General features: G+C 33.8%; 1 protein-coding gene across 17 annotated transcripts in view; it reads right to left on the bottom strand.

Annotated features, from left to right (window-relative positions):
- The window catches only part of TRIP12 (thyroid hormone receptor interactor 12), a 167,775-nt gene that overhangs the window by 49,711 nt on the left and 100,580 nt on the right, over positions 1-17,484 (bottom strand). For 15 of the 17 annotated variants that reach the window (XM_031957866.1, XM_031957865.1, XM_031957872.1 and 12 more), the window contains 9 exons: positions 13,447-13,530; positions 11,730-11,825; positions 8,356-8,504; positions 6,122-6,157; positions 5,935-6,030; positions 5,111-5,203; positions 4,795-4,956; positions 2,747-2,815; positions 2,491-2,656 (listed from right to left, as the gene is read on the bottom strand). In XM_031957866.1, coding sequence (XP_031813726.1) covers positions 2,491-2,656; positions 2,747-2,815; positions 4,795-4,956; positions 5,111-5,203; positions 5,935-6,030; positions 6,122-6,157; positions 8,356-8,504; positions 11,730-11,825; positions 13,447-13,530 — 951 coding nt within the window. The remainder of the gene's footprint in view (positions 1-2,490; positions 2,657-2,746; positions 2,816-4,794; positions 4,957-5,110; positions 5,204-5,934; positions 6,031-6,121; positions 6,158-8,355; positions 8,505-11,729; positions 11,826-13,446; positions 13,531-17,484) is intronic. The other 2 variants (XM_031957877.1, XM_031957883.1) reach the window with 2 other exon arrangements.

The following is a 17,484-nucleotide window of genomic DNA, read 5'->3' as shown; positions in this document are numbered from 1 at the left end:
TTCACTGATTTGCCACAGAAGTTTGTGTTCTAGGCATCATTTAACAATATCTAATGCTTTCATTACTATGAAGAGTCTTATTTTTAAGAGAAAACTTTCAGTTGTCCCTTAGTTTATTGTAACAATTCTCTCCCTTCTTCCCCCCCTTCCTCCCTCCCCCCCCACATATATACACACACACACACCCCAATACATTTTTTATTATTTATTATTATTTTATTATTATTTTATTTTATTATTTATTTTTAATTTTTGTTTATATACAATTGGTTTTTTTTTTTTTTTAAATCATGCAAAACCATTCTATAAGATTCTATTTTTGAAGTTCTTGACTGTTAGGTTCAAATGAAGTAAGACTATTTATAATATGGTTGCAGTTTATAAACATATTTGACCCACCCAACAATTTTGTAATGATTATAACATTACAAGTTAATTTTATGTTTAGCAAATCCTGAAGAACAATATGTATTTTATGGGTACTATTTTAAGGGTTTACTTTCAGAGACTGTCATTACATGAGAAGACGAAGATAATTCAACTGATATTGCATGCAAATATTGGCATGCAAGGAAGAACAAATAGCAAATTCTTCATTTTTCATATTTCTATCTTACCCTAAACTGCCCATTTGTATAAGGAACTACTTAATTGGGTCCCTCAGCAAAATGAGAATTGTAGTTCTCAAATACAAAAGCTTAACACTACTTTAAGAAACCTTAATATAATAGCTTACAAGGCACAATTCCCATGACATCAAATGTATACTTCAAAAGGCCATCATTTTGTTGATATAGGTACTCCTATACACCTAGGCCATAGGCCACAGATTCTTCAGGACAGCAAAGAGAAACACACCGTCTAGTCTTTATGTTCAGCAGCAACTTGTATCATATTGAATTTTTCCCACCCAAGTATCTAGACATATGATGAGTATTTTCTATCAAATAGTGTGATGAACTTAAAATTAATAGCAATATCAAATCAAACATTTAAAAAAAATAGTTTGAGATAAGCCTAAGCAAGTGTATTTTTAACTTTATGTACATACATCTTTGTCTCTCATACACACATACACCTGTGCATATATAGGTATACTTTTAAAAATGGGTTCTATCCGAATCCAACCATTTTGGAGAGTAGTTTGGAACTATGCTCAAAAAGTTATCAAACTGTGCATACCCTTTGATCCAGCAGTGTTACTACTGGGATTATATCCCAAAGAGATTATAAAGAAGGGAAAGGGACCTGTATGTGCACGAATGTTTGTGGCAGCCCTTTTTGTAGTGGCTAAAAACTGGAAACTGAATGGATGTCCATCAGTTGGAAAATGGTTGAATAAATTGTGGTATATGAAAATTATGGAATATTACTGTTCTGTAAGAAATGACCAACAGGATGATTTCAGAAAGGCCTGGAGAGACTTACATGAACTGATGCTGAGGGAAATGAGCAGGACCAGGAGATCATTATATACTTCAACAACAATACTATATGATGACCAGTTCTGATGGATCAGGCCATCCTCAGCAACGAGATCAACCAAATCATTTCTAATGGAGCAGTAATGAACTGAACTAGCTATGCCCAGAAAAAGAACTCTGGGAGATGACTAAAAACCATTACATTGAATTCCCAATCCCTATATTTATGCACACCTGCATTTTTGATTTCCTTCACAAGCTAATTGTACAATATTTCAGAGTCTGATTCTTTTTCTACAGCAAAATAACGTTTTGGTCAGGTATACTTATTGTGTATCTAATTTATATTTTAATATATTTAACATCTACTGGTCATCCTGCCATCTAGGGGGGGGTGGGGGGTAAGAGGTGAAAAATTGGAACAAGAGGTTTGGCAATTGTTAATGCTGTAAAGTTACCCATGTATATATCCTGTAAATAAAAGGCTATTAAATAAAAAATAAAAAAAATAAAAATAAAAAAAAAAAAGGGTTCTATTATCAAGTTGCCCTAAATTTTCATTCTCCCTTTTAACTGAAGTAATAAAGTTACTCCAAGCAGAGGAACTCTCAAATCAGTATTCTAGTTAAAACCATAAGGTCCATTCAATCTACAAGCTTTGTACAATTAAGCTCCCTTAAGATTATACAACTGTCACCTCTTTTTTTCCCCTAGCTCCTGTGAATTCATTCAATTCCTATTGTGCATAGAGAGAACCTGTAAGGATATCAGCAACAGTAGAATATTCTGAGAGACAGAAACAATCTTTCATCATCTAGTCCACAGCCTTCATCTTATAGAGATAGAGAAAATGGAAATGATTAGCTCAAGACCACACAAATATTAAATGGCAAAGGTGGGGCACTCTCTCCACATGTCACCTAGTTTGACCTGAAGAGGTCAGGTCACACATGGTTAAGCAATTCCTCCGACTACCCACCCAGCTGTCCTCTAGAAAATTATTACATTCTCCACAACAGAGAAGATATTCTACTTTTTCAAATGTAAAGCAGAAAATAGCACTTACTTTGCTTCATAAGTTGAACTGCTAGAGTCGGACAGTTAGAACACATCAAGGAAAACATACGGACCACCATAATAAACATCCCAGAACTTAGAATTGGTGGAGTAACGACCAACAGCTGCTGAATATTGGTGAGCAAATCTTTAGAGGCGACCTGCTGAAGCAAATTCTTAGAGAAAAGACAAAGTATTTTTTAAATACCCAATGATTTCCTTATTTCCAATTTTCATTAAAGTTACACATCAGATAAAATACTCACTTCTTCATGCTGAAAGTTGTCCACTAGCCGTGCAAAACAAAGACAAGTACTTTCTACTGATTTCTTGTCCTGGATTTTTAAAAAAAATTATTTGAAATGTTATTCAATTATAAAAAATAATGTGTCTACATCATTGCCTCTTCCCCCACCCTCCACCTGCTTTTAATGACTTCTAGAAAGTCTCTCAATCAAATGTTTATTCAAGAAAATACAGAAAAATTTAAAATATAGACTTGTATGTTTTATTTATTCTATGTGCTCATATATAACATATGTACTTGTCTCCTTTACTCTAAGATATTTAAGCCAGATTTCATTTTGTTCTGTATATTGTTTTCCCTAGTTCATAACAGATTTCTTGGCACACTATATATACACTTGCTAAATATATTGTAATTAAAGCATATCAGCTGTATTTTAAAAGTCTTAATATATATTCTAAAACAATGAGTGATTAACTTTATTACTATTTTCTTTCATTAACAAAAAGTATAAAGGTTATTATGCCTTATTACTGCCTTCAAAAGGCAATCTTAAATATTATATTAAACAAATCTGAAACTGTCAGTTTTTCCATTGCAAAGGAATATAGAGAATCTTAAATGTTGGTAAGCTCAGAGTGACTATCACCTGGGATATACCCCAGATCTATAGTTGAAATGGAAGAGAGGTGAACAAAAAAAAAAAAAAAAAAAAACCACACAATAAAACAAAAAACTGACCCAGAACTAAAAATAGTTGAATTTGCATGATTCACAAAATAAATATAGTTCTATATTCTCTATATAATAGAAAAGCAGGGAAAAAACTTGAGATTAGGTTGAATAAACGCGTTCTTGGATTCTAATTCACACTAATTTTAAAAACATATATTTATGTGTAAAGTGTTCCACTAACATATCTATCAGTACTATTATAAAATACCAAGCAGACAACTAATATCAATGGTCCTTAAATATGGCATCTTTAAAGCAAGCCATCATTTGCTCTTATTGAGAGCTCATCGACTATTTTCTCTTCTTTTTTTTAAAATTTACAAGTTATATGCATGGGTAATTTACAGCATTGACAATTGTCAATTGTTCCAATTTTTACCCTCCTTCCCCCAACCCCCTCTCCCCTAGATGGCAGGATGACCTCAATGACTATTTTCAACATAATTACCTGGATAAAGGGACTTAAGGTCCCAAGAGAAAGGTAGCTTACAAAGCAAATACAATTATTGAAGAATTCCAACAATCTATTAAAAATGAAAAAGAATCTCTTCCTAAGTAATCAATGTGCACCAAAGATGCTATAGAGAAGAACTATCCAAAAAGGTACTATGTAAATTGAAATTTAGGGTTATTTATTTATTTATTTATTTAAAGTATTTATGTTCAAGCTATTTCATTTCAAAAACTTTTGGAAAACCTTTGGATACAAGGTATAAAAATTATATCAAAGAAATTTGTTTCCTCTTCACTCCACAACAACAACAATAACATCCACAATAGGAATAATAGCCAAATAACCTTTATGGAAGGGCTTACTATGCACCAGGTTGTGGGCTAAAGCATTTACAATCACCTCATTTGATAAAAAAGAAGTAGCTGTTTTTATATCCATTTTATAAATGAGAAAATGGAGCCTTACAAAGTTAAATTAAGTGACTTGCCCAGGGTGAGTCACATAGTTACTTAATATCTGTATTCAAATCTTCCCAGCATCAGGGTTGATGGTCTCTACCCCTTGCACTACCTAGCTATCACAGAGGCTAACTTCAAAACTAATTGTGCCTACCATAAGTCAAATAATTTCTAAATGCCAAACATGTCCATGAATCTCAATGTTTACAAATAAAACCTCATATTTTTTGAATACTTCTTTTATATCCACCCTCATCTCAATTTGATGTGCAAGTCCAAAATTGTGTAAAACAGAGCAGTACTAAGATAGAATATAAGAAGATACACATTCTTAAATTGTTTATCAAATGGAGAAAATAGACAATTTTAAAAATCTTTTTTCAAGTGCATAAATATGACAAATAACTCTTTTTCTTTTACCTGGTGGGTGAGCCTTTGGGTAAGCAAGGGGAGGGAATCTGCCACAAAGTGAAATTCATCTGGTGTGATACTCTGGCAGCAATTAGCTGCGATGGCTAGAGCATTTCTCTGGGCATTTATGCTGAAAAACTCCAGATAGAGCAGGCAGTCGGCCAAACCTCCCTACAATACAGAATGTTGTTAAAGAGTAGAAATAATCTTTATCAATAGCAACAGTATCTTCAAATGGCCACGTGTTCACTAATTCAGTCAGAAATGCCACTCTTTGGGCAACAGACAAATCAGATTCAGGACACGAGGGAGGAGCTATACTTACCGCCTGCAGAATGGCTTTGCTATGTCTACGCGACAGCATCTCCAAGGCAGTTAAAGCCTGTTCTGCCACATCAATACACTGAATCACTTGTAACTACAACATACAAATTATATTAGTTAAGACTCACTCTAATTCCTAAGGATACATATATTATGTGGGTGGAAATTAATTAAGGAAGCTATAATCTTTACAAGCAATTTTTTTGGGGGAAAAAGTGAATATATTTTTTTCTACACAATTCAAATTACTTGCTTCTTGACTACTACTCTGAAAAACAAAACTTATGAATTACCAAAATCTAGTTCTAGTTATATAATAGAACACTTTTTGAAAATTTTTTATGTTAAAGCAATGAAACAGGAAGAAATTATAATTTCCATTACACATTTGCCAGGCAAATCTTTTAAAAGGGTCTTTTAAATATGACCGACTAGAAATATGATCTACACATAGATCATATGAAAGTATCCTTTAGTAACTCACTTCATGACCTTGATCAAATGACTGTCTCAACCTGCTTAGCTTTAAACAAATATTAATGAGATTTTTATATCTATCAAAACTGAAAAAAGGTACAATCATAATATAAGGTTATTATTATTAAGTATGTACCTCATGTGTGATCTCACAAAATATGCCCTAAATAGAATGAGTGGTATGCTGAATAGTCAAGTATTTTTCAAAATCAATTTGACTAATGACAGGTGATGAGCGCCCATGTACACACATACACATTTTGATGTAATACTTACAGAATCTAATTTAATTCTTTACATAGTTCTCTTGAACTTGCTTTTCAAAAATTTATCAAAATTTGGAATTACCTTTTCCAAAAAAACAGGAATGGCATCTACCACCACAGCAGATGATCTAGGAAGTGCTTCCATCATGTATGTTAAGGCTCGACAGGCATGATTCATCTAAAAAAAAAAAAATTTGAGAGCTCACTCCCAATGCATTATCTTTTAAATTGGAATTGATCTGTTTTAAAAAGAAACTCTGCATACTTACAATATCAAAATTATGCTCCATCTGCAGCAGTGTTATCTGTGAAGAAAACATTTCTTTAAATTTCTGAAATGGTGTTACACACACACACACACACACACACACACCCACCCCTCAAAAATTCTTTTTCCTCCATTTAAACAATAAAACTTTGAAGCTATCATGCAGGCCAAATTGTCCTAGATCAAAATTTTCATGTTAAGAACCTGTCCAGGTCTATACAAGTTAAATTCTTTAATATCTAGATAAGTAGGCTGTTCCTATTGAAATGTATTTTTAAAATGCCTTCACAATTCATTACAGAAGACAAGGCTTTTGGGCCAACCCATTGTGTAAGATATTTCTCACGGGGTCTTGAGAGCTGGAAGGGACCTTAGTTACAGGTCATCAAGTCCAACCCCCTCATTTTACAGATGAGGAAACTGAGGCACAGAGAAATAAAGTGACTTGCCCAAGGTCAAGATATGTAGTCAGTGGCAAACCAGATTATTCACACCCCAGTTTCCTGATTCCAATTCTTGCCCTCTTCCTACTGCACCATACTGCCTCCAGATTTCATAGTAAATCCAATACTACTGTCCTCATATCTACTGATTTAACACCTTTAATTCCTGAAATTGGGGACCAAGTTCTAAGATATAGGTAGATACTAGAGCAAACAAAATCTCCATTTTTTTTTAACTGAATAATACATAAGTATATCAAACAAATGCCCTGAAGGAAATGGACAGCATGTGGGTAACTCATATCTTATACTAGCCACGTGATTTTAGCTCATTTAGTATGATAGCATACAAGTATAGAAAAATATAAATATAATTACCATATTAGAATAATGAATTGTTATAAACCTGAACCTAAGTGGTAACTTGAAGGATATTTTCTTGATGTAGGCATTCAACATTATGATGAATAATAAAATCTGGTTGCCTTAATATTTTTGGCATTACAAACATTTTAAACATAACAGATAAAAAGACACTCCAAATATCAATGTGCTTTCCCACTATCTCATGATAAATTAAGAATGTAGAATATCAACACAAAATTAGGGAAGGACAAGAGATCTACGTCAGATACTGCAGATAGAAAGCAGAGCCATAGGTAACAAACAGCCCAACTATGCACAAGAAGACAGAATGTGCTGGATTGGGAGGGGGGTCAAATGCCAAGCATAGGGGAAAAAAAAGTTCAGACTTGAACAGGCAATGGAAAGTAATCCAAAGATTTCTGAACAGTAAAGTAACAAGATCACATCTGTGGATTAGCCGCAATGTGCATGGAGCAGAAAGACCAATTAAAAGCCTATGGCCACAGACTACACAAGAGACAATAACAAATTATACTAGAATGATGTTAAGGAGAATAATTTGAGTCAGAAACAAGAGATAAAGGTAGAATCACAGGGTGTGAACACCTAAGATATGTGGAAAAGTAATCCACCCCTCCAAGTAATAGCATGAAACACAGGAAACAGCTAGTGCCATTCAAAATACAAAAAGCGGTCCAATGCTACCCCTTCTAAAACAGACACAAAATGAAAAGGTGACCCATTCCATAAGATTATAAATCTACAGTGGGAAGGATTTCTAGAAGCTATTAAACCCAACCCAAACCCTTGATCTTACAGATAAGAAATAAAGGCTCAGAGATGTTCAGTCACCCGCCCACAAATAGAAAGCATCAGAGCCAGGGTTTGAATTGAGGTACAATCTGTACCGGCCACCCAAAAAGATCAGCCAGCCAGATTATTAGCTGTGCTGTCACTCGTAATCAGAATACTCTTGAAAGGATGAGGGAAAAGCTAGTCCATCTGTCACTCCACAAAAGCACATCCCTATCCTGTGTTCTATTAAATATCAACAAATAATAAATTTTCAATTTATTGTAGTAGTTGGTGTGGTATAGTGGATAGAGTTCTAAACTGGGGTTTTAATTATCCTTTGCACATCATAAATATCGGTGACTATAGTCAAATCCCTTCAGTCCCAAGCCTCAGTCTCCTGATCTCTGAACATTTACCTGTAGTAGCTACTTCACCCCATAGCTGTCAGGCTTCAAGGAGATAATATAAATAAATGCATTCTATAAACCTTAAAATACCATATAAATGTCAACTACTATTTCAATAAATAAAATGGTAGAAATATGTAGAAGGCTTTAGCAAAGAAAAAGATAATTATGGTAATGACACAAAAAACCACTTTAAAACCCGACCAAAATCCTATCATCCTTACCAAAGCTGGAACCACACTTTTTACTGGAAACCCTCCCAACGTCTCCTCATTTCCCATGACCAACAATTGACACATCTCAATCACTGCCTGAAGCTGCTGACTTTCATCAGTAGCTTGTAGTCCTTGTAGAAGCTGCTGGGCCTTAGAACCTATAGAAGAAAAAGAACCTTGCTTTACATTTAAGGAACCATTAATTCCTTGGTATAAAAAAAGTCTTTTATAAAATTCCTTGGTATAAAAAAAGTGTGAAAGAGCACTTGTTCTTCCTCTTTTGGTTTAAACTAAAACAAAAAAAGAAACACACCATCTCTATACCACAGATCAATATATATAAAGAACTGCTAAATAATTATTGGTGAACTACACAACTTCTAAGACCCCAAAATGATTCCAATATGGTCCAGATGTTTTCTATGCTTTAATATATCTGTATATAAATTTTTTTTACTTCCTTTTTTTGTATGAAAAACAGTGCCAAACAGAAAATTCTACAAATCTAATATATATTTGGCCTTAAGGGAATCTATAAACAGGTGATATTCTATTAGATTAAAAAAAAAGACTCAAAAAGCTGGCATTAAATTCAAATCTGAAGCATTTCAATTAGATTTTCAACCTTATGGAATAAATAGGGACTTAACTACAGCTGCTCTATTAGTGCAGAACCTTGAATTTTCCCTGATTGTTCTTTTGCATATAGGACTAACAAGCTCTGAAAGAAAAAGAAATATTGTAAAGAAAGCATTATTTATAAAGCTAGATATTTTATTGCACCAAAAAGTGTTGCACTGACATCTTAAGAGAAATTCAACAATTCTCTAAAATTCCATTTGGTTTCAAATTGTAACAAAAAGGGAAATAGTAAGAGTTGTTAGGACCTAGGCAGAATGAATTTGTTATATAAGCATTGATCTGTAAAGGTGAGAACCTAAAAAGCACTAAATAGAGTTAGTGACATAATGAATCAGGGCACCTTCTTTTTTTTCCTTTAAATTCCACTGTAAAAAAGGCATCATAAGGAGAAAACCATCTAAGTTTTAGGTCGTTATCTAGTCCAAATCAAATTACAATGTACAATCAAGGCTAGTGACATTTTTCTTCTTATCACTTCCCTTCAAGAGTACATATTTTTAATATGAACCTTTCTATACAACGGAATTTGCTCTTTCCTTCTTTATCAATAAACTTGAAAAGTGGGAGGCCTAGTGGAGACAGTGCTGGTCTGGGAGGAATAAGACCATAGATGTTACCAACATTACAAGTTCATGTTCCAAATGAAGAAATGGAGGACTAGAGAAAGTTGATCTCATCCCAGATGCCTACCAGGGTCATGAACAAGCTGGGATTCTAAGCTCTTGGGTTCCCAGGAAAGTTCCAATCTCATATCTAACATTTACTAGCTGGGCAACCACGGACAAGTCAATGACACTCTCTAGCCTTCCATTTCCTCATCTGTAAGATGAGAATACCTAGAGACCCTACAACACAGGATGATTATAAGGATCAAATAAAATAAAGTGCCTTATAAAACCTTCAAGTGTCTAAATTTCAGTTATTAGCTTCATGCTAGAATTCAAGAATGGATCTGGACATTATGACTGCAACTAAAAGTAATTTTAGTAATCAAGTAATATGCCAGAAAAGTAGTAAAGAATATGCATACAGTGAGCCTTTAAACAACTGGGAAAGCCCATTGATTACTGCCAACCTTTAAAAAATGTGTACTATGATGCTATAAGTTCCAGATAAGGTAACCCTTTCACATTAATATGTTGACAGTTACTGTTTCTGGAGATACCTTGCTTCTTCCCTCATAACAGACACTGCACATAAGGGCCTCTGGTAGCAGAAAACAGTCATAGTGGTCACAAGGCTGGATTTAGACTTATCAAGACCTAATTTCTGATCCTGAGCCTATACAAGTGATAAAATACTAAAGTTTATATTGCAATGATTTTTAAAAAATTCCTAGAAGACTGGCATTAAAAGGACAGGATCACAATTATTTCTTTAAAAGACAGTATTTATTTCAATATAGGATGAGATTAAGAAACGTGACCGTGTAAAAACAGTATTGCCTAATACAAAGATTTTCTTATTAAGGTGTGGGCTGCAATCCATGAAAGCTTGGACAAGTCACTCACTTTTCTGTGCCTCAGATCACTCAATTCACAAATGGAGCCAATTATAGAGCTTGTGTGCTAATCACAACCTATGAATGAAATACAACTACCACAGTACTACCAGCAAGCAGGGAGACCCTCTGATCAGCTAGCCCCTGCATCAACACTTGTGTACAGCACACCAGAGCTCATACCAAAGAGCCAAGGCAGTTTTTCCCAGGTGAGACAAGACTCTTTTAACACCTCATCTCATTTTCCAAGTCTGTTCCTGCCAAGATTCTGCATCACAAGAAGGCACAGTGATAGTAGGCTTTCTTCCCCATGTTTATGAAATTCTTATATTGGACAAATATTTCTTTAGGAAATGAAATAAAGAATTTAGATAATGGGCTAGTTCTAAGGGACATGAGAACCCCAAAACTTTTCTTATAGATTTTTTGATAATAGAATCTGGGCTCCAGATCTAATTTTTTTTTTTATATCAGGACAAACTAAAAACTAAAAAGACTTCAAAAATATAAACTTAACACTTGTCCTAATACCACACACACCCACACCCACCACACATACATCTTTATTTTATTTTACTTTAAGAACAAATAACTAGAAATATTTAACAGATTACTGTCATTATGTGTCTTTAAGGTTTAACATATTCTGATGTTACCTCAAAAGATTCTCAATTTCTATAGACAAAATAATGTGTTTGGATATCATTTTAACAAAAATGCTATTTTTTAAGAGCACTAAAGCTAGGATTCTGTAAAACGCGTAAAATGATTCATGGTTCAAAACATTTTCAGCTGTAAGTTTAAGACTTAGTACTCCCTCATTCTAAGACAACACAGAAATGTGTCTGTAACTTGCAAAAAAAAAAATCTTTAAAATAGATTTACACATAACAGATAAAAGACTTTAAAAGTTCAAATCTGTATGTAAATACAAATATTGTAAGCTATTGTATATGCACATCACCAAACATAACTTAAATAGATCAATTTTATCATTCCACCTATCACAAATTCATCTGACATAACCCCAAGATATAACCCTCCAGATATATTATTAACATGATTTTAAAATATATGAAAGTCTGAAAACATAGTGTTAAATGATAGCCCTATAAGTTAACATTTGCTGATAACAAATGAATTGTTTTAGAAACAGGCTAAGTTTAACAACTAACTAATTGAATTAACACTAAACTAATAAGGGTTTGGAGGGGAGAACTAATTTAAAACTATGGCTTACTAGCTCCACTTCCAATTGTCCTGTGGAAAAGTTGTGACATCCGAGGACCAAGAGGGCCGAACAGGTGAGGAGGAAGACCCCTAGCCTCTAACAGAGCTAAAAAACAAAACAAAACAAAACAAAACACATACACACACACACAAAAACAAAATAAAACAAAATAATAAAAATAAAATAAAATAAAATAAAAACAAAAACAAAAAGAACAAAACAAAAACAAAGAGAAAAGAAAATTATGAGCTGGCTTAATGCAACTGATCATACACAAAAATTTCTAACACAATTTTACATGATGATTACTGATTCGTAAATTACAGATCCTACATTAAAACTGTCAATACAACCTTTACACTTTAAGACCCTTGTTTCTTTAATTTACCCATTTTATACCAAAACAGTAAAAAAAAATAAAAATAAAAATAAAAATAAATAAATAAATAAATGAAAGTCAGTGCTGTCAGTGATTCAGGATCATGTTCCCAAACAGATCCCAAATAGGTACATTTTCAAAATCAGCTTGAGTCCTAATTTCATTTTTGTTATGTCATTTTTTTTAAAGTGCAAGTCAGCACACCACCATTTTAACAATTTGGAGGAGAAATCCTCAAGTGATTTATGCATCTGGTGAAATTAAAAATGGCAAACAAGATGCATGACTCACAAAAGCTGGAATAGTCAAGATGTTCAGCGTCTTAAATTCTTTAAGGAATTCTCACAAGCTACAAGGCTAAACTATTTTACAAATAATATGCTTCTTGTGAGAGTAGATTGGAGAGCTGTTATAACTCTACTGTTGAAAAGAATCCATATTAGGGCAAGTCTTCTGTCAAGTTTAAAGAATTAAAAACACTTAAAAAAATAAAAAAATAAAAAGGCACCAGTAGCATTAGATATGTTCTATTAAACTGACCGCCAAAGATGATTTCAAAGAATGAACATACTATAAAAATTAATTTAATATATTTGAACTCTTTTCTTGATTGTCTACTTCTTTTAAAAAACGGTACAAATATGCTGTAATGAGAAACTAGAAAAGGAATAAGTCAACATCTAAATATGTACATACATTATTATACTTATATTACTGTGATATTGGCACATGAGTTAAAAAACATTATAGTTTAACTTAACTGCTTTGACATTTTCCCCCTTTAAAGATAAGTCATAAAAGACTTATTACAACTATTACAGCTACATAGACTTGTCCCAATAGAGACTATTACATTCTAATAAATACAGGTGTAATATATTTTCAGACTGATTCCTATATATACAAAATTGAAGACTAAAATAAAGCACACGGTAAATAAACTACTACCACCACCACCACCACCACCACCACCATACCACCACCACCACCACCACCACCACCTCCACCACCAAAAAAATAAATCAGCCAAAGAATCCTGTATTTTTCCATAAACAATATAAATACCAACTATGCAAAACCTTCACTAACAATACTTTCCTAGTTCCACACTAGAAATAATAGAGGCAGATGTTTCTTCTTATACTTCAAAATCCTCAAGTCTCTACAGAGAAGGACCCATTTCTCCGAAGTGTAGACATAGTTAGAAGAAACATGTTCAGATGATAAAAGTGCATAACAAATGAAGCTGTCTGAATGAATTTCAGGAACCAAAAGTTAGAACCAGAACCAATGGTTTGTGGATTTACCAGTAGTTTCTTGTAAGCCCAATAACTGTCTTGTTTTTACCTTGCAGTCTTCCCATCTCTGAATCATCTGACTCACTCTCACCAGAGGTGGTCATGCCTACAGCCCCAGCAACAGAACTAGAAGCTGGAAAGAAGAAAAAAAAAAGGGGGAGGGGGGAGGATTACTTAATCACCGTATGATTGGCTTCTCTTTAAAAAAAAGTTTTAACAGATCACAAGGGATCATGGTGAGTCAGTCACTTCTCTGCCCTCAAAGCTGAGCACTGTGTCCTCTGGTGGTCAAAGGAGGAGCCAGCCTTCGCAGTGTGTGTTCTGTTACAGCGTGAGCACCAAAGCGCGGCCTCTCCAGGTCGTCCACGAGTCCCTCTCAGCGGGCCCAAAGCAGGTCTCTCTGAAACTGTTCCTGAATGAAATCTTGTCCTGGATTCGACTGCTCAAACTCAACTCAGACAAGACTGATAAGACTGGGATGATGTTAAATCAGAGGACCGACCTTCCAAGGCAGCATTCAGAAATAGTAGCACCAGAAATTGATATTTTGGGGAAATGCTCCTCCAAAGTGATGTGCCTTCTAGGAAGTCTTTGTTCATCAAACTTCCTGGACTCTAGTCCTGGTAGACAAAATGATTTCTCTATTTCCACATTGTGAGAAGACTGAATCTTCAGGATGAAGGTACTGATACATACATTACTACAACCTTTCACTAGTAAAACACTATTGGAAATATAGCAAATGTCCACCTCAAGACTTAAACTAAACACAATAGCTCATCTACTCAGGAAAATCCTAAAACCACAAATGCCAATCTGGCAACCAATTCAGAATCACCCAATAAAAATTCAAATTTATTATGAAACATAGCAGGAGAGGGACCTGTACTTGTAAAACTAGTTGCTTACATTTCCTCACATCTTCTCCTTGAAAATAAAAGCAAGCCCTTTGCACCTGGTCTACCTCAGATCACATATCATCCAGCACATCTGAAGCCACATACCTGAATTGCTTTCAAGTTTAGTTCTAAAATTAGCAGGTGTATCTATTAGGAAGAATGTTGCTATTTTTTTTAAAAAGAAAAGTACACAAATTGTAAACAGTGAAGGATAAATTTTTTAAAGACAAAATATAGGAAACCAAAATGCCACAAGATTCAAATTATTTTCATGTTTGCTTAATACAAAATCAAATATTTCATTTTATCAGGAGAAAAGCCTTGCCTATGCGATAAAAACTTATGCTTTAGAATTAAATATTAATGCAAGAACATGAAATGACTAAATAGGAAGGGAGAGAGAGAGAGAAAGAGAGAGAAAGAAAGAAGAGAGAGAGAGAGAAAGAGAGAGAGAGAGAAAGAGAGAGAGAAAGAGAAAGAGAGAAAGAAAAGAGAGAGAGAGAGAGAGAAAGAGAGAGAGAGAAAGAGAGAAGAGAAAGAAAGAGAGAAAGAGAGAGAGAAAGAGAGAAGAGAGAGAGAAAGAGAGAAGAGAGAAAGAGAAAGAGAGAAAGAGAGAAGAGAGAGAGAAAGAGAGAAAGAGAGAAAGAGAGAAAGAGAGAAAGAGAGAGAGAAAGAGAGAAAGAGAGAAAGAGAGAAAGAGAGAAAGAGAGAAAGAGAAAGAGAGAAAGAGAGAGAGAGAGAGAGAGAGAGAAAGAGAGAAAGAGAGAAAGAAAACAGTACAAGCACATAAACAAAGACCACTTATAGCTGGTAATATTAAATCTTAAGAACCAACAAGCTTAGACAACAATGTTGTTCCTGATAGTGAGAGGAAGAAAGTGTATGTATATGGCTACCATTTAAGACTACTCAAAAATTCACTTTTTGGATTCTTTGACTCTATGTATGATCATCAATAATTATTTTGAAAAATTATAAAGTGGATAAATTACCTAGATTAAGAAAGAACTGAGAGAAAAGCTATTTCAGCTCTAACCTTAGTATCCAATGCAGCTTTCTAAGACTACTGGTTACAGTGGAGTTCTTACCAATAATCTGCATCAATGAAAGAAGCCTCCACTGAAACCCTTCCCCTTATCCCCATCTAACCTCCAGCTAACCTCCAACCCAACCCCAACCCCACCTTACAAAAAAGGAAAAGTAGCACTTTTTATATTATTTGTAAGAAGGTTTCAACTGCATCAGAAAAAAACTTTAAACTATATATTGTAATGAAAAAGTACACCAATATTTCAAAACATGTAAGAAGTCATTCTGAGAGTATACCCAATTTCACAACTTTAAGAGCCTATCAATAAAGTATGGTAATACTATACTGATAGTGATGTACTAAGTACTTTCCTTGTCCAATGTTCTATTTCTTAACAAAGATATTGCTTTCAACTTTACTTTCTTCTCTGCAGCTAATGATCCATAGATCCTTAATACTCATGATAGGTCAGCAGTTGGGAAGAGATTGTCCCTTTACAAATTTGCTGTGTTATATATGGACTAAAATTACTAAATGCTGACTTTAGGATGGAGGAAAAGACAATCATTTTATTGTTGCCTACCTTATGAATATTCTAGCTGAAATAAAAGATTAGAGGAAATGGAGCTACTTTCCAGGTGTGAGTGCAAAAATTTATTTCCTAGGTGATAATCTATAAAATGCTGAAAAAGCAAGGGAAGTTGCTCAAAGTTCTATATTGCTCTTTATAGTACCTTAATGTTTACTTATTTTGTTCTCCTTGCCTGTGAACAGATTTTTATGGTATCATGAAGATATTATGATTAAATTCTCAAAAGGCATATGCACATAAATGTACATGAAGCTATTCAAATTTATCATATGATGTTTGTTTTAAAAACTAAAAGGCTACTACCTAGGATATAATTGAAATTCTGGAACATGGATATCAGTAGCTGTGATAAACACTAGTACTATATACCTTGATGTAGTCATAAAAGCAATCATTTACTTTGAGGACTATAAGAAAAGATAAAAGAATAAGAAATAGAGATAATAAATATTTCTTTACCTTTGGTCACACATTATAAAGAAGGCAAGTAAGCAAACTGGACGTGCAAAAATCTAATTCACTTTCTTCTCTTGCCCTAATAACAGATATACATATACACATATGAGAGAGAGAGAGAGAGAGAGAGAGAGAGAGAGAAAGAGAGAGAGAAAGAATGTGTGTGTGTGTGTGTGTGTGTGTATGTGTGTGTGTGTGTGTGAAATTTCCTAGTGTTTTTGCTATTTTGTTTTTTTTCATTTTAAGATTTGGCAAGAGTAACAAAAGTTTATTAGCTCATATGATGGATACCTAAGTAGAGTTCTAATGGCTAAAGGAACCCCATAAAGTTTAAAGATTTTGGAGGAACTGGAAATAGATCCCCTGTTGTGGTCTGGGTCAGAAACAAAAAGGGCTATCTCAAATTTAAAATGGACCATAAACAAAAAGAACAAAAGACCGAATATAATCTTAATCTTACTCAAATTCTTAGAGCAGCAGTTTTGAAATTCCTCAAATTTTCTCTCAACCTTGATTGTAATTATCTGGCAAGCTAATAATAGATACTAACAAAGAAAGGACTTGGAACATTCTGTAGTTTGTGGCTAAGTGAAACAACAGAGAACTCCAAATATTCTAATTTGGAAGACACAGTATAGACCCAAACACATTTACCAAAGAAATTAAAACCATTTTAAGTACCATTAAGACACAGGGTAGTTAAAAGCTGGGTGAAAGGGAAGCCATCTTTTCAACTGTGGAATGGTAATAAAACAAAGCAAAATGAAGAAATCAGCTGTTGGGGGTGGTAGTGGGTGGAGGGCTTACACAGAAAAATCTAAAGTTTCATTTTTATTATTATAGAAAATAGAAATTTCTAAATAGTTGAAAGAGATCTTTTACAAAATGTATACTGCATGTTTGCTATTTTTATATCACACTTGCAAATATATCATCCATTTGACAAATTGGGTAAACTAAGGCACAGATATCTAATAACTTGTCCACTTTGCCTACATTATCAAAGTTAAGGGGACAGTATTTCCATTAGTCTCATATATATGTAGGCTCCACTGGCTCCACAATAATCATCTATAGATTCATCCTTATCTGTGAATAACAATACTAAAA

The sequence above is a fragment of the Sarcophilus harrisii genome, chromosome 3 (assembly GCF_902635505.1).
Source record: "Sarcophilus harrisii chromosome 3, mSarHar1.11, whole genome shotgun sequence".
NCBI classification, from domain to species: Eukaryota; Metazoa; Chordata; class Mammalia; order Dasyuromorphia; family Dasyuridae; genus Sarcophilus; species Sarcophilus harrisii.
This window is presented reverse-complemented; position numbering and strand designations above follow the sequence as displayed.